We start from the raw sequence: 18,545 nt of genomic DNA on the forward strand, positions 1-18,545 counted from the left end.
AAATCCTCGCTCCCATACTTCTTTCTCTCGTGTGTATTCCGTTTCATGCTAAAATATGTCAGATTATGACAGTAAATGGGTTGTGAACATGTTTCATGTTGACTTTAATGGCTCTTTCTGCACAACCTGTAAATAAAAGGTGTGTGTGTGTGTTTAACCACTTTGTCCTTCCTGTCATCTATTTCCTTGATATGTTCTTAAATGGATACACTCCACTTTTAGAGTGTAGAGTGTATCCATTAAAATTTAAAGTCACCTTCAGAGAACTTTTGGAGCACTACTTGTATTTCAGGCTGAGAGACCGTGTGCTGGGGAGAGAAAGGCATCACTCACTGACAGCTCGATACATCTCTTCCTAGTTTGATAGGTATGTCTATATTTTTCAGTTTTGGAAAACACTTTTCTCTGTTACTCATTCACCTTTTCCTGTTCCTGTTTGGGATGTATTATCCACTAAAAGGAGAAAGAGACAGAGAGAGAGAAAGTGACAAATAAGTAGTTATTATAAAAATGTGTGATGTAGTATTGAAGAAACTCCTTCCTACAGCAGACGATAGATACTTCTTGTGTCCAGATCATTTAGTTCCACCATCTACCAGGAACAAGCAGGGTCATTTTAACCAGCCATACTCTGACCTCATGGCTGCATCACTTCTCTTCCTGTTTGTGATGTCACTAACTCTTTGTCTTATGCTCAAACATTTAGTTTTCCCTCAAGACACGCTCTGTACAGTTCCCTCAATGAAAAGCGACTTTGCTCATGTAACCATTTCACTGAACTGCAGTTGGCCTGTGTGCTTTTCCTAAAGCGCAAGCAGCTGCCATACGGGATTTGAAAAGATACTACTAAATGCATAGAAGTGTGTGCTTCAGTAATAGGTGCTACGACCTGCTGAAACTCTATGAGAACCTCAATGAAGGGCGATTTGTGACCTCCACTAAACCGTTCATGGATGTCATGCATGACTGTAAATAACTGATTGGTAATGTCACAAGTTCTTGGTGCGATCACTGTAGTAGATACTAGCCATGAAAATGGTCTGTAACATTATATCCGAGTCTGACCTCAGTTGTACAGAAACCATGAGGCATAATTCAGCTTGACAAACACACACATTCCCACAGTCTTTCTTCCACACACACTTTCTGCTGTATCGTTGGGGTTCAGGCCTCTAGCAGATGGACAGTGAGAGCTGCTGACAGGGCATGTTTGCGTGAGCCACCCAAGGACGGGAGAGCGGTTTCCTGGGGGAACTTTTAGAGGACGGACACACAGATGAATGTGCAGGAATGATCGAGGCCCTGCTGCTCCCCCCGAGGGGAAACTTAATGATGGATGAGGCTTTTATTTCCTCTGATATCTTAGAACCCTTAATACGTCCTCCGTGTGTGTTAGAGGAAGGCTTTGTGTTGTTGCACTTTTGCCGAAGGGCAGCGTTTGATCTCCCGCTCTCTGTGATGTCATCAGTGCAGTTGTCACAGTAGCTGCTCTTTTGCAGCGTCATCAGATGTTCTTTAAGCCACGCCCCCAGCAGCTTTACTCATCAGTTGTATTAAATAAGCCCAGAAGTTTGCAGGTTCGTATGAAGCTTTAGAGGAAGCCGTAGCAGGCCCATGAATAACTTCCATGGTTTGGAATGAGCCTCGTGTAGACAAACTCTTGAGAAAACTGATGAAGGCCGAGGTTGTGCCTGAGGAAGAGACTAATTATAAACTTCCAGAATTTGATTGGTGGTATTAACTTGTAGGAAGCAGCTCCTGGCTGAATGTTTTCATGAACTGAATCATGTAGAATCTTGATTTGAACATCCCTGGCACAGTCTTCAGGCTGTTCATTAACAAATTAGCATAGAATTTTTGCCTGTGCATCAGCAGTATAATTTGAACATCATAAATAAACCTCCCCTGTGATAGCTCTTTCTCTGCAGCAGTGAGTGCTCTGGTTTTTAAGTGTGCGGAGTGTGCTTTACGTCATAGTGCACAAGCAGTGTAAAGGCGCTTTATGCTGGATCCGAATCAGTCATTCAATCTGAATGAATGGGATTCTAAGCCTACCACTGTGTAAAAGCAACGTGTTTAGTAGTATCGATTGTGCTTTTGTAATGTACTTCAAATCCTAAAAGTATATTTGTAACAACATGCACTTATAAAATAGTAATGAAATAAAAGGCCATTTAATTGTATGTTAAGACCGTACTCTTTCATGACTGTTTCCTAATACACTGAAGTACACTTAAAAAAAAAATGCACTTTATAATAATGTCAAATTAAATGTTTCACTGTGAAGTACATTTTAAACCGTTGTTATTATGATGCTTTAAAGATATGTTTATTTTGATGTGTTGACTAACATACTATAGCACTTGTAGTTATTGATTATCATTATAACTCTAGAATTATTAAACATTACATTTAAATTTAGTATATTTACAAATGCAACAAATTGGAATTTCTTCATTGCAAATGGTCACAGTTAACAAGCACTATGTTCAACTTAAGCATGTTGTCTGCAAGAATATTTCCATATTTTTAATTTTTTAAGTATGCTAAAGTATGCTTCTTTTTCACAAGGGTGGTTTTAGTTTTTTTTTTTACAATATTATATATATACATATACATTAATCGTTTAAAAAACAAAATAAATCAGTTTTTTTCTCTGCTGTGGTCCTGTTTGAGAATTCAGAGATCCTTCTGCAGTGAATCTGATTTGTTCTTTACGATTGTGTGTGTGTGTGTGTGTGTGTGTGTGAGAGAGAGAGAGAGTGCAGAGACAAGTAAGGAATGTGTTAGTACTCGTGTGTGTGTTTGTGTGTGTGCTCAGGGCGAGTCTCTATGCTTCAGTGGGTCGGCACTGAAGAATCTCTGCCTGGAAAAAATGCGGAGAATAAATGATGAAGGAGAAGAAATGAGAAAAAAGAGTGATGGCTGCTGAGGCTGTGTTGCTGGGTGTGTGTGGGTTTAAGTGCGTTTGTGTGCTTAGTCAAGCATGGGTTCCTATTACGGAATGTCCAGTGTGAGTGAGGGGTATGAAGACACGCACACATAAAACCAACACTCAGATAATTTACAGCTTGATCCTGGTGAGGTGTGTGTGTGTGTGTATTCACTCCAGGTGGCTCATGGTCATTGCATTGTATAAAATACCTTTCATTGCTTCAGCAATTCTCTTCCCATTTCTGACCAGTCAGCATCACTTCAGACCTGTTAAAAATATCTGTTTATGTAAAGCATATATATTCTAACAAATGGAGTTTAGACTTGCCGCTGCTTTTGCTAGCGTTTGGCATCATCCCAGTCCTAAAAAAGAAAATTTGCTGGCTTGAAGCAGAGCTCATGAGAGTTTGTGAGGTCTGAATTTTCCGGTCAGCAGTCATGCCCCCACAATGCTCCGATTACTGATTAAGTCAGTTAGTCATCTTGACTTGCTAGCCATTATAGACATTACATTATTTTACAGATCAGCTGTCAGAGCCGTGGTCTCGAAGACTTTTAGGACATTCAAAAATAAATCTGGATGCTTTGTAAAAAACCTAATTCATTAAAACATGCAGATTTTAATAATTTTACAGATGTTTCTTTACACATATTTATGCAACACTACATTCCCATCATCCTTTTGTACTTGAATATCAGCTGATATTTAGATCAACAACATGATTTATAGTATGACTATTTATATCCACAAAAAAGAAATTACTATTGAGACAAAATTAGTGAATGGAGAAATACTAAATTGGCTGTTTTTATGCAGATTTACAGTTCAGAGTGATTGATATAAACTGACATATAGACTTTCTTAATACAGTAATATAAAAAATCTCTAAAATTTGGCACTGTGGCTAAATCTCAGATTGATGATATAACTGTAGTCAGTACACTTGTGAAATCACTGGCTTAGCATCGTTCACTTTCATTCAGATCAGTTGTCTTTAAAGCTGCATGGCTGTCTTAGTTCTTTTACTGTCATCTCGTTCTCCGCTCATGTTAAATGGCTCATTCTCAAAGGCATAGTAAGCTGATTGGTCCAGATAGAATCAGAAAGCATGAGCTGCTGTTCTACCTGACATGATGGTCACAATCAAATAAATGCTCAAATTTGATGATGTGGGTCTTTCAGCATTGTATTCACTTCCATGCATGAAATTCCTAATCTACACTTCTCTACTGCTTCATTGTCACTTGTTTGTCCATTTCTTTCTTCTGTGTGAAAATAGTGATTGCTGCAAAACACTGCTCTTGTGTCTCATTGGATGACTGCCCACCAGCTGATGCCACTGGCCACATTTAATACCGCATCACTTCCTGCCCATTCATTATGGTGAGATCACAGTGACAGCTGTTCTGAGCACTGAACACATACACACACACACACACGTTCCTGTTTTTATTTTATTTTTTAAAACCTCAAACAAATACATTAATTTATTTAATTAGCTAATACATTTTCAAACACACCTGCATAAATAATTAAAACAATGTCCAACTAGACTACAAAAAAATTGCAGAAAACAACAGCTTCTGCTACCATAAACCTTACTCTCAGACTTAAGTGTCAATCTGAAAATGTATATTTTTAGTACATTTTTTAAATGAAAAAACAGGTACATCACTAGAATAAGATGATTATAGAATGAGAGAGAGTAAACTCATAGTTATTCCAGTGTAACCTGCAGTGCAATTAAATTAGTTCACAGCTCTCAATCATTATGCAGAATGAAAAAACTTCCCACTTGCTCAAATATAGGACAGATAATTCCATAGGGCTTCTGATGTATGTGGAGTGTGTGTTTGTATTGTGCATATGCATGAATTGGTAAGTTTCTTGAGCTTGCAGCAGTGTTATTTAGTATAACTGAGATACTAATACTGTATTTATTAATATTTTAGATTTATTTAATATTTTCCAGTTTCATTTTAATTTGTCAAACTTCTTTTTAATTCTGATTGTGCAGTTTTTAATTTTTATTTAAGTTTTAGTTTACGTTTCTTAGTATATTAAGTTAAACTAAATGAGAAATGTTGGCAAGCTGAAATAAAATGTTTATATATAAACAAAAATAAGTTTATAAAACAAAAACTTATTTTATTTCAGTTTGCCTATATATATATACACAGTACAGACCAAAAGTTTGGAAACATTACTATTTTTTATGTTTTTGAAAGAAGTTTCTTCTGCTCATCAAGCCTGCATTTATTTGATCAAAAATACAGAAAAAAATATAATATTGTGATATATTATTACAATTTAAAATAATTGTTTTTAAATTTATTATACTTTAAATTATCATTTATTTCTGTGATGCAAAGCTGAATTTTTAGGATCATTATCACATGATCCTTTAGAAATCATTCTAATATGATGATTCATTATCAAAGTTGGAAACAGTTCTGCTGCTTACTTTTTTAGGATACTTTGATGAATAAAAAGTTAAAAAAAGAAGCTATGTTTTTAAAATATAAATATTTTGTAATAACAATAAACACTACTTGTCAGTAATTTTTTTTCTTTTTTTTTTAATAAAATCAATACTTTTATTCAGCAAGGATGTGTTAAATTGATAAAAAGTGATAGTAAAGAAAATATATTATTAGAATATATATATTATTATAATTTTATTTTTATTTTGAATAAATGCAGTTCTTTTTAACCTTTTATTCGTCAAATATATTAGACAGCAGAACTGTTTCCAACACTCATAATAAATCAGAATATTAGAATGATTTCTAAATAATCATGTGAAAGACTGGATGTTACTTGTGACACTGAAGGCTGGAGTAATGATGCTGAAAATTCAGCTTTGCATCACAGAAATAAATTATTTTTTTAATTATATTCAAATGGAAAACTATTATTTTAAGTTGTAATAATATTTCACAATATTACTGTTTTTTCTGTATTTTTGATCAAATAAATGCAGGCTTGATGAGCAGAAGAAACTTCTTTCAAAAACATTACAAATAGTAATGTTTCCAAACTTTTGGTCTGTACTGTATATAAAGTGGAAAACGCCTTCTATTAATGTGTGCAGAATTATAGGGCTTGTTTTTCTTTTACAGATAAAATAAGCCAAAAAAGGTTTAAACTCAGACTGAAAAAATTATTAAATCCCCATGAGAAAAAAAAAAAAAAAAAAAAAAAAATATATATATATATATATATATATATATATATATATATATATATATATATAAATAATTCTAGTTTAAAGCAATTATGTTTCAAAATGAACATTCACTATATTGTATTTATTTTGTTGTATTTGGATCCTGGAACATTCCCAGTGATACTGTATCTGTTGTGCTACAAGTTAGGTGTAGTGATAATACAGCAGTGCTAAATATTTTCAATCAACAGTAAATCAGTCAAAAGAATATTTTATTACTTTCTATTAAGTAACATGTTTTTAGTTTTAAGTTCTCATAGATGTTTGCTTTGCATGTGCAGTATTGTGCACAGCTTGTGAGGGCACCCCCATTGTTTATGTCATGTTTTTTAACTCTTGTGCTTTCCGCTGTCGTGGGAGTACAGAGGACTCAAAAGACATCAGATCAGCTGCGTTCCATCTGTGAAAAGCCAGATGTAGACATCTCCACCATAGCAAGGATGCAATGTTGGTGTGTTGCATGCTAATCTGAATTCAAATGCATCCGTTTCAATGTTAAATGCATTTCATTAGTGACACCTAAGCAACAGGTGCAAGATGAGTCGTTGTGACATAATAATAATAAACAAGATGATGAAGATGAGCAATTCATTCTGATTAGAGCCATTATGTATGACTTAAACTATTTTTATAGAGAGAGTTGAATTCAAACATAATGGAATTAGTTTTTACGTGCACATGGCTTATCCATCCATCTGCACATCGAGCTGCAAGTCAGAATTTAGCCAAAAGACAATGTGGTCAACTCGCATTAGCAGGCATATGGTTCACTTATACGTGTGTGTGTTTTGAATGTGAGTGAGTGAGAGTGTGTATGTGTGTCTGCGTTCAACAAGAGAGTCGGTCTGATAAATCTGGCACATCATACACAGGCATGGCTTGTATGGTCAGACACACACACATAGAAAATAAGGAGCTGAGGAAATCTGGGTCGCTGTTAGTCAGCCGTATCCAGCTCAGAGCTGTGAGCTTTCAGTTTTGGGTGATGCCAAGGCTGAAAATGTGGAGGCATATCACAATTACAGGCACCTGCAGAGAGCTTTTCTCTTTCAAGAAGATCCTATAATGGCGTAAACAGCCTAAATGCATGAAAACATTATTATAGATAAACACGTTTTCATTATACGAGTCAGTCAGTTCTTAGGAGAACAAAAAGACAGCTTGTGTTATCTGAAGCACTCCAGAGACAGTGTTCACACACACAGCCAACAGCAGCGATCAAAAAGATCAGAGGATTAAAAAAGGAAAGAAAAATCACTTGTGTAGTGATATGCACGGGACAAAATAGATAAACGCTTAGGCTACATGAAAATAATATACAGATGATATTAATTAAATCACGAAGGCTCTTCAAACAGCAAGTATCTCCAGATGGATTTTGAGGGAAAGCACAAATGTGAATTGTTCACACACTCAGTGCATTGTGTCTGTTTGCTAAAAACCTCAAGTTTGCAGCCTGTATAGATCACCTCTATTCGACATCAAATATTAATCTTCTGTTAGAAATTCCTCTCTCGCTTTTCCACATATAGGCTACTTGTGACTAACGCGCGCGTGTGGGATAGTAAAGGTCCGCACCTGTGGGCTGTTGTGTGAACTTTAATGTTTTTGTGTTGATTTGCCACTGAATGCACACAGGATCTGCGCGGAATATAAGGGGTTTGAACGGCGTCTTTGAAGTGGACTGTTCCCAGGGTCGCCTGCCTGCCGCTGTTTGTGAGCTGTATGCGGACTGCGCACGCGGGTCCGCAGTGGCGCTGTTGTAATTTCACGTCACATCAAGTTTGATCAGCGGTCCGATTGGACGATCCGCAGCGCTGTCCTGCATTGAGAAGCTCTCTCGCTTGTTTGCTCGTCCTGTAGCCCGAATGCACCTCTCAGGCATCGCGTGAGGGAGTCGGTGCGCATCTGGCGGATTTTGTCGTCGGTCTGGATGTTACTCGTAAGCTGAAGATTTTTTTAGAGGTCGGCGACAAAATGCGGCGGCGAGCGCACGCCAGCGTCCTGTTTCTGCCGTGGCTGGTGCTGCAAACCCAGGCAGGCTTTCCAAACCAGATCAATATCGGTGAGTGAGTTGATCATTTGTTGATCAAAAGATTAAACATCTTTTTTCTTTGGAAACGTGCCGAGATCATCTTCTACCTGCTGCAGCATCACCCACAGACACTCATACGAGAAGTTTGCACCAAAATGTGTAAATGAAGTGAATGCTACTACTACTACTACTACTGCTATCTCTCACTCGAACAAGTCTAAAGTCAGGTAAATGCTCTTAACTGATCTGATCTCGCATGCAGGTGGTCTCTTCATGCGCTCCACGGTCCAGGAGCACAGCGCCTTCCGCTTCGCCGTTCAACTCTACAACACCAATCAGAACATCACCGAGAAGCCCTTTCATCTGAATTATAACGTGGACAATCTGGAGTCATCCAATAGCTTTTCAGTCACGCACGCGTGTGAGTATTTGCTCCTTTTTTCACATACAATTCTGCGGGACGCACCGCACCTGTTCTCCTTTAACCGCTCATAGAGCGTTATAATAACAATGAATAGCCTATAATTGACGTAAATTTCCATATTAAGATGACTTTTTGACTTTTTAAGTTAAGTTGAATTAATATCTATCTATCTATCTATCTATCTGTCTATCTATCTATCTATCTATCTCTGTCTATGTATCTGTCTATCTATAATATAATACAAGAATAGAATAAAATCTCCTTATTCTCACCAAGGATGTAGATTTGGTTTTAAACTTGGTAGGGACATATTGTGAGGAGGCAGGAGACAACCCTCAGATTCTAGTTTTTAAAAACAAGCCAAAAGCTATTCAAGCAATGAGTCACATGACCTTGATCATGTTCACAATGTAGGTGTTAAGAAAATTCTATTCCGTGGAAGTAGTTCTCATAACAAGCATGTGCAGAATTCACTCACGTCACGTTTCTTGTTTTCTGTCATTTCTCTGCCCATAACATATTAAATAAGACTGCTGATCTGTCCTGTTTCTGGTATGTCACTCTGAATCCTCTTGTTTACCTGTTATTGAAAGTTTTAAAGTTCATTGCATTTAGTGTTATGTTAGTCGTGGTGAACAAAAGATGACGACATTAACAGACACCTGCTCTGTTTCTCTCATCTGAAGAGTCTCTCAGGTGAATTCATAAAATAAAGTGCAACCATGTACAGTTTATTTGTATTAAACATGTAATTGGGTTGGAGGTGACAAAAAATAACCAATGATTTAGTTGCAATGTCACAAAACAAGAAAAAAAAACTGAAAAGAGAGCAGATAAAGACTTTGAGAAGTTGGTGAAAAAGAGAAATGGAGAGAAGAAAACGTGAAAAACGTTTCTGTGGCATAAGCCTCAGGTCTTCATAATGGAGAGATAGACTGAGAGAGAGATGATGATGAGTGCATGCTGACATTTGCACACATGCCCAAACCAGTGCAAGGGTTAGTGCCCCGCACTCTCTCTGTGTGTGTGTGTGTGTGTGTGTGTGTGTGTGTGTGTGTGTGCAAGAGAGTGAGAGAGCTTTACCATCATTATAAAATGCCTGTTTACAGCTGCTGTCATTACCATTTTGTGTCTCTGACTGGCCTGGCTGCTCATCTGAGCGTGTCTGTGTGAGAGACAGTGTTTGTGAGCTTTCTGGATTCCTGGCTTTTCATGATGTTATTGCTGCAGTCATTGATCTTTCTTCGCTGCATTAACACACAATCACACCCATTGCTTCAGGCATCTGGTTGGTCCATCAGCCAAAAACAGCTGGGCTTTTAAAAATATAAATAAAAAGAGTTTGCGAGTGGAGAGGTATGCTCATAACCTCTCAGCCTCTGAAGGTGATTTTAAAGTTTCATGAATAAACTCCGCGGAGATGCTCTCAAAGCTCAAAGTACATATTCAGAAATAACATGACAGGAAGGACAAAGTGCTTTAACGGTGATGTGAGGAATGTTCATAAATAGAGATAGACACTTATTTCTTTCCCTGGGGATGTCTTTGAATCAGAGCACACACATTTACATGCAGTGCTTGTATAAGTCAGGTGAGCTGATTTAGTAATAGTTGCTCACAGCACTGTGAAAGTGAGTTGTGCATTAAACGGCTCCTGAGAAAAAGGTTTTGACAGCTTACATATGCATTGACCCTGCTGTTTAATTGAGGCAATCTGCATCGTGGAGAGAAAACTGTAGGGGTCAGGGGGTCTGTAAACAGGTTATTTTTCACTCACTCTTTTGCTCTTGCTCCCTCTCTATGGTTTTCCATCCTTTTATCCTTTTTTTCTTTATTGCTCCCTGGAGCGTTCGAAAGACAGATGAAAAGAAGGGCAGAAAGGCAGTAAGCAGATGTAACCTGCTGGCTCAGTTAGAAGAACAAATGAAGGAGAAAAAAACAGAGCGAGAGGGAGACGTGTAATCATTACTTTGTATCTGTGTAATTTCTACGCCACTAGCATCACCAATTGGAGTTGCAAAAATAACTAGTAGGCGTAAAAAAGGTTATTTAAATATTCAATAAGCTTATATGACCTAAAAAATTTCACTCAAATTTAACATTACTTAATTTCAATACCACAGCAAAGACTACTTGATTAACAAATATAAAGTTCAAACATAATTAAAGACAAGTGAATAGTCAATAAATAAGAAAAAAATGAACAAAATACAAGCAATATCTTGTCTATCAATATCTAATATTTATAAGATAAAAATTAAAAAGCGCTTTAGGTTGGATTGTAGCTGTTTAAGTACAGAAATTGAATAATAAAATGTAAAATAGCGTCACATATTTTCACTGTATAAATTAAATCGAGATTACTCATAGTTAAAGCTACAAAAGTGAGTGATTTTCTTTCTCCCTTGGTTGTATGTTTTGTATGTGTTTACTCATTCAAGCGCAAGAAGAAGTAGAAAGAAAATAAGGGGCTCTCACATTGTATGAGATGCGGCTCTATGTGTGTGTACTTTGTGCACAAAACACACTGAATGGAGTTGTTATTCAAGTCTTCTTGTGCTTGAATGCTTTAAACAAGCTTGAATGTTCAAATTGGCCAGGTATATTTGTCCATTAAAGCACAAGCAGTTGCAAAAGACAGTTCCATTCGGGGTTTGCGCGGATACTGGACTGCATTTGAATCTTCTTGCGCTTGAATGCTTTAAAATGTATTCAATGTTTAAACAGGCAAGGCATAAAAACAAGTGCAAATGATGATCTTTCACACTGACCCCAGGCATCTGGCAGTCCTTATTGTCTTAACTGTTGATTATATTTAAATTGACACTTCCCCTGTCTGTAATGTGTCTGACAAACAGATAGTCCTGCCCTAAAAACACATCATTGTCAAGCCAGTGTTGCTGTGTTGTGCTTCTCAAACTAAGCCGACCAATATTTTGATTGCACAACAGATCAGAGTGTTTACACTTTTCAGGAAAATCAAGCTACAAAAATGTCTTCCTTATAGATGACTGTATTAAGCTTAGAGAGTAGAAAGCATTGTAACAAAAACTTCAGCTGTAAGGAAAGACTAAATGAGAGCTGAATGTGTCTCTCTGAACTGCACTGATCATTTGTTATCATGATGAGAGCTGCTTTCCACTGAGGTGCGATCGATACAGAAAGAGAACAGGAAAGGACCACCTAAAACACAAACTCACACACTTAAACCCACACAAATACTATTTGAGTGTAGATATGCTCTGTATGATCTTCTTTAGACACATTTCTGAATGGATCACTCACAAAATCAATCTTAGAAATAAAATTTTGGTGGGCAGCATTGCTTTTCAGTGTAACATACAGGGCTTCCGCCACTTACTCTGGATGGAGCATCGGTAACAGCAACGATTTTAATGCATTAAAGATCTGCGTATAAAAATCTCATTTTGATATACCACTAATTAGAATGTTGAGGATGTGTTATCTTTGCTGTCTATGGAGGATATGGTTTTATGTGTAGAGTTTGAGCATGTATGCTTTTGCAGTGTTGACCGTGAATGCGTGTTCATCTGTGTGTGATGATTTTTTACCTCTGGGCTCTCTGAGTAATGTGACATTTGCTTGGATTTTCCTCCTTTTTCTCCCTCTTGTCCACATGCCACCTATTTCTTTTTTCTTGCTTTTTTGTTTGTATGTCTTCTGGACACATTTAGGAACATTTGTCCCTTTCGTTCTCTTTCCTAGAATTGACTAACCTCTATTCATGCCATAGTCTGTTAGTCTCTCCTATTCTCTCCCTCGCTCTCTTACTTTTCGAGAAGCAGGTGTTTGTGTAAGGCAAAAATCATTTGCTTCAGGAAACAGACAAACAGTACAAATGTCCTCCCTCTGGAGAACATAAGGCTGTAAATATTCAGTTAATAAGACAGCGCTAAAGCTGAATTAATGCTTAACACTGACTTTTCTGCGCATTCTTTGCTATATTGCTGTCGAGATGTCAGTGAACTCAATCCGTCTACTGTCAGCTTAGCTTCATGGTTGCCAGATTTAGAAACATTTGCAGTTTATCTTTAAATAATTTAGATGACAACTGCATTTGGAGTATTTAAAATAAATAAATAACAAGACATTTGATTTGGATTAATTTTGATTTGATCAGGCTGCCTGTGACATTAAACCTGATGTCATATCCTTTCCATTTCTGCAAAAAGGCTACTGTCTCTTCAGATAATTTTTAATGGCTCAGATAGACCCACAAGTACACACGCTCAGTAGAGATCATCATAATATGAAATGCTTATGAGTGTTTGTGTGCCTCAATGATTGTTTATCCTAAAATGTACACTGACTCTGCTTCCATCTCTCTCTTGGTCTGGCAGTCTGTTCTCAGTTCTCCAGGGGTGTATATGCAATATTTGGATTCTACGACAGGAGGTCAATGAACACATTAACGTCGTTCTGCGGCGCTCTGCACACCTCCTTCATCACTCCGTCTTTTCCCACGGACACAGATGTGCAGTTTGTCCTGCAGATGAGGCCGAGCCTCCGAGGGGCGCTGCTCAGTTTGCTAGCCCATTACAAATGGGAGAAATTTGTCTACCTTTATGATACTGATAGAGGTGAGTAAACACACACAAACACATACACTGTAAGTATTTGAACACTTAAAGGGATAGTTTGCAGAAAGTGAAATTTTGAAAAAGAGTGTTTGGTTACCTACAGTACATTTTTCAAAATATGTTCTTTTGTGTTCTGTGGAAGAAAGAAAGTAGGCTATATAAGTTTGGAACAACATGAGGGTAAATAAATGATGACAAGGTTCATTTTTGGGTAAACTATCCCTTTGAAAGTAGCACTGCAACAGAAGTAGTATTTTCTTCAGTATTTTGATTCTGCAGGGTGCAAAAAAAATTGCAGGGTGGGGACTTGGTTCTATGCATTCCTTGTTGATTGGATTTTGAGATCAAAAGTGGATGCTTGTTGGCACCAGTAGCCTCTTGGGCAGTGCATCTTTGCGTCTCGGGCATCTTGAGTTCAAGTCCCAGCTCATATTCCTTTCCCAATCCCACCACTCCCAGTTTTTCTTATATGCTGTCCTATCCTAATAAAAAGGAAAAAAATAAATCTTAAAAAATTATGTCCCTTGTCCTGTTTAAAGGGGGGGTGAAATGCTATTTCATGCATACTGAGTTTTTTACACTGTTAAAGAGTTGGATTCCCATGCTAAACATGGACAAAGTTTCAAAAATTAAGTTGTACGTTTGAAGGAGTATTTTTGTTCCAAAAATACCTCTTCTGGTTTGTCATAAGTTTCGGAAAGTTTTTTTCAAGTATGGCTCTGTGTGACGTTAGATGGAGCGGAATTTCCTTATATGGGTCCTGAGGGCACTTCTGCCGGAAGAGCGCGTGCTCCTGTATAGCAAGACTGAGCACAGACATTTCACTGATCAGAGCGAGAGCCAAATGTCACAAAAGAAGTGTGTTTTTGGTTGCCAGGGCAAGACAACCCTGCACAGATTACCAAAAGAGAAACAGCATTAAGGGACCAGTGGATGGAGTTTATTTTTACAGAGCATCAACGGAGTTGTGCAAGTGTTTGTGTTTGTTCCCTGCATTTCGAAGATGCTTGTTTTACAAACAAGGCCCAGTTTGACGCTGGATTTGCGTATCGTTTATTTCTTAAGGATGATGCAATCCCAACGAAAAAGGGTCACGATCGTGTGTTGGGAACCGCAGGTGGTGAGTAAAACTGCTTCAAATACCTCTGTGTTGTTAACTTAGCTATCGGCGCGTAAGCACATCAAGTAAACAACATGCGATGTTGACATCAAACTGCAATTTCCACATGTACAGCTAAAAAAAAAAAAAAAAAAAAAAAAAAAAGACGACATAAAGTGGAACTTAGTCATTTTCCAAAACCGCTAAGCAAATATATACAGTTTCAGTACATACCACATAGAGACGTCGTTGCTGATGCTGCTCTTGTTAAATTTCAGCCTCTGGATCTGATTCTGGATCATAAATACACGCTGAATCTGATTGTTAGCCATGGTTTGTTTTGGATGATGGTTTTTTCCTCACGGTAATGTCACAGCTTCCAGACGCTCTCAACGCAAAAGCTTACTCAGGCTCGTGATTCTTTAGCTCCGCCCACACGTCACGCCTCCAGCCGGTCGTGTTTTTCCGGGAAAAATCGGTACAGACTATCTTTCTCTTATGAATATAATAAAACTAAAGACTTTTTGGAGTTATGAAGGATGCAGTACTACTCTATAGGTACTCAAGATTAACAGGATATTGAGTGGAAACGAGCATTTCACCCCCCCTAAAAGCTAGTATTAATATGCATTTTGTTGATCCGATCATAAATGAATGACGCTAAATATAAGTGTAAAGGGGTCTTAATGGTATAATGGAGGACAGTTTTTCTCTGTGTTAGTGTTTCAGATCACCTGATGGGCATACAGCCAACAATCACACATTTTCCTAGCTTGTTTACTCTAAAGAGAGTGCTTACAGGGGCAGTTTAAGATAATGAGAGACATTGTTATTTTTTCTCCAGGGATCTCCCTTAATGGATTAAACACATCATACAGATGAGCAGAACAGTGTGCTTACAGATAAAACTCATTGAAACTTTGTTTGGACCACCACTTCTTAATACAGTGGGCACCAAAAATCAGAAACCATATTGAAATACTGGGGTTCAGATTTGATCATGTTAATTCTTTGGTACAAATGGTCAGATTTTCTTCCTTTAAAGCTCTAGATGCTCTTTGGATCATTCTCAAATCATGATAAAGTAGAGACAAGTCTCAATCTGTTGCCACCCTTGAAAACACCCACTACTGTCAGCAGGGAGTTGAGCTGGTGGTGCCAAACTTTAAATGCTTTTCCATCACCACAGGGCTTGTGCATCTGTTAAATACGCTAAACAGTGACGATTAAAAAAATCAGCATGAGCCTTGGCTTGCTGGTTAACATAGATGCTCTAAGACATTGATTTGCGCTGTTGAGATGAGTGCCGCAATGTTTGGCAGAGACTCTCAATAAAAAATGCAAAAGGTCATGTACATAATTTGAAAAAATAAAACCGTGAGAGAGGTTAAGAGATATTTAAGGAAGGTGCTGTAAAAGATTTCATCCATGCAATGTTTAAAGCTGCAGTCTGTAACTTTTTTTGCGTTAAAAATGATCTGAAATCAATATTTGAGCAAGTACATAACCAGGCTGTGTTCAAAACTATCACCTTACTTTAGTCCGTTTCACAACGGTTAGCTTCTTATAATTGTTTCTAATTTGAGTGGTTCAGGTGAGTTTTAACGGGAAATTCGAGCATGGCACTGCATCATTACGTCACATTTCATTTGTAACCATAAAGAAATTGTCCCGGCTATAGGCTGTCATGTGAGGATCCTGCAGGTGGAAGATCATTTATAGCCTTTTCTCACAGCAGCTAGAATAATTAAATGTATCATTTTGATGGCGGATTGTAATCCAGAAAGGATTAGGTGTTTATGGAACACATATAAATTAAATTAAATTATATTCCAGTTTCAAATGTGCTTCTGATAACAGATAGCCTGGAATTACACAAGATATCCATTTTAAAGACAACCAGTTTGAATGGAGCATAATTAGCTTGTTGGGTTAAAAATAATTTCTTAATATGAGATTTTAATGGTATGACAATTAGAGATTAGTCTATACAGAAATTGACATCTACATGCTAATACACACTATATTCATAGTCACGCAATGCTGATGTTGTTAACATTTAATAATTTGACAATAAAATATGACCATAATAATCATTTGAATAGTTTGATGTGATATGAGGTAATCGATCTTTAGATTAAATCACCATTGGTAGCTTGATTTATTGTAATGATTTTTTCCTCAGTTGGTCAGAACAAATGTGGCAGACTTGTTACTTGTTCAGATGACATTATACGGTGGAAATTCTTTTTTTATTTGAGTCATATGTTCCAAGACCTAGGCTAGAATCTGTGTTTGCAAAGTCCAGTAAATATCCACACCGGTGCAGTGACTGATTGCAGCCACACATTCACCTCAAAACATTAGATTTATCCGCGCTGGAGCCATGCCGTGCACAGCCACACAAAGAAGATAATTCTGCAAACAGCTGCAGTTGCAGGTTTTCAAACAGAGGTGGTGATAAAGAGGCAAAACTTTCGGACTGCAGCTTTAACAAGACCCTCTTAAATTGCTAATGAGAAATTCATGTTTAATTAACCCATCTTTAATAGACCTTTGCCGGTCTGACACATGGCCTTTCACTTATGCTAACATGTATGACTTGAAGTGCTTGAGTGTATGTGTGTCATTTGAATTCTCACCTCTCCGTGAGCTGTCAGTCTTGATTAATTGGTCACGGCTTAACAGCCTGGCGGCCTGGCACTCCAGGACGTATGCTAATTAAAATAGTGATTGAGTGTGTGTGTGTGTGTGTGTGCGCGCATGTTGTCTTATAATGAATGTGATCACAGGGCTAAAAATGAGACAGAATGGAACTGGGCTGATTTGTGTCCTTCATGGCCTTGAGCTGGAGGTTATAAAGGGTGTTAGTGAACATTTCTGTTACTTAATATGTGCTTTGAATCCTTGAATGTGAATTCTGGGTTCAGTACACCTGTGGTGCACTCTTAGGAAAGAAGGTGCAAAAGCTGTCACTGGGGCAGTACCCTTTCAAAATGGACTAAAATTTACTTAATTTGTACCTGTAAGGTAAAAATATTCAATCTTAGGGCTAAGTAAGAAAAAAAAGAGGTGTTCAAAAACCTTTTGAAAGGGCAAATAAATTATATCCTAATATTTTGTTTCTAATAAACAAACAAGTTATTTGTTTTCAGTTTTGAATCTTCAAAAAAAAAATGATTTCTTTAATTTTATAAAATGTATATACATTTTTTTAAAGTAAATTGAATATTGAGGGAAACCTAGTTTATATCAGAGCTAACAAACTCTCACTGGCCGGGGTGGCGTCCCTATGCTGGGGTCTGAGATGTGCTGCAGTGGGTCTGATGTATTGCAGAAGACCTGCATAGTTGTATAAAGATATCATCTGCAATGGATCTGATCTGTAGTGGAGCATATTTCAGATATATGAATGGATGCCTAATAAACACCTGCACACTTATGCACAAATGTATGTATGTAATATATATATATATATATATATATATATATATATATATGTATATGTATATGTATGTATATATATATATATATATATGTATATGTGTATATATATATATGTATATGTATATATATATGTATATATATTTATGTATATATATGTATATATATTTATGTGTGTATATATATATATATTTATGTATATGTATATGTGTGTGTGTTCTGCCACTGCATTAGCATCATTAGTGCAGAGTTGCAGTAATTACATTCACCATGCTTCTTTCTCTGCCTTCCCTCCTTTCATCCCTTCAGATTTGCACTGCTTCAGCAGTTCCTCTGTGTTCTCAAACCAGAGAGAGAAATGAAGCAGTACTTGCTCTATCATTCTGGCCCAATTCTGCTATTGTACTAGGCCCTTCGTTGCGGTGTGTTTTACACCATGTATTATTCTCTGTTTCAGGGTTTTCCATCCTGCAGGCCATCATGGAATCTGCGGTGATGAATAATTGGCAGGTTACAGCACGATCGGTGGGGAACATAGTGGATCCGCTGGAATACCGGCGCATTATTGAAGAAATGGATCGTCGGCAGGAAAAGCGTTTCCTTATCGACTGTGAGGTTGAACGTATTAACAGTATTCTAGAACAGGTACATAAAAACACATATTCATTTGATTTTATTTCATCTGTAATCTGTCTGTAGTGGCAGTAGTTCATGAATGGATCGGTCTCAGTTTTGTGGTGTTAATTAATACCTTTCCAAAATTAAACCATTGTTAGCA

The 18,545-nt window shown here is 37.3% G+C and overlaps 1 protein-coding gene across 3 annotated transcripts in view; it reads left to right on the forward strand.

Annotated features, from left to right (window-relative positions):
* Nucleotides 1-7,719: 7,719 nt before the first annotated feature.
* Nucleotides 7,720-18,545, forward strand: part of gria3a (glutamate receptor, ionotropic, AMPA 3a) — a 33,738-nt gene continuing 22,912 nt past the window's right edge. The window contains exons 1-4 of one of the 3 annotated variants that reach the window (XM_026210675.1): nucleotides 7,720-8,229; nucleotides 8,462-8,620; nucleotides 12,985-13,224; nucleotides 18,225-18,412. In XM_026210675.1, coding sequence (XP_026066460.1) covers nucleotides 8,142-8,229; nucleotides 8,462-8,620; nucleotides 12,985-13,224; nucleotides 18,225-18,412 — 675 coding nt within the window. In that variant the 5' untranslated portion in view covers nucleotides 7,720-8,141. The remainder of the gene's footprint in view (nucleotides 8,230-8,461; nucleotides 8,621-12,984; nucleotides 13,225-18,224; nucleotides 18,413-18,545) is intronic. The other 2 variants (XM_026210673.1, XM_026210674.1) reach the window with 2 other exon arrangements.

This window comes from Carassius auratus, chromosome 30 (assembly GCF_003368295.1).
Source record: "Carassius auratus strain Wakin chromosome 30, ASM336829v1, whole genome shotgun sequence".
NCBI lineage: Eukaryota > Metazoa > Chordata > Actinopteri > Cypriniformes > Cyprinidae > Carassius > Carassius auratus.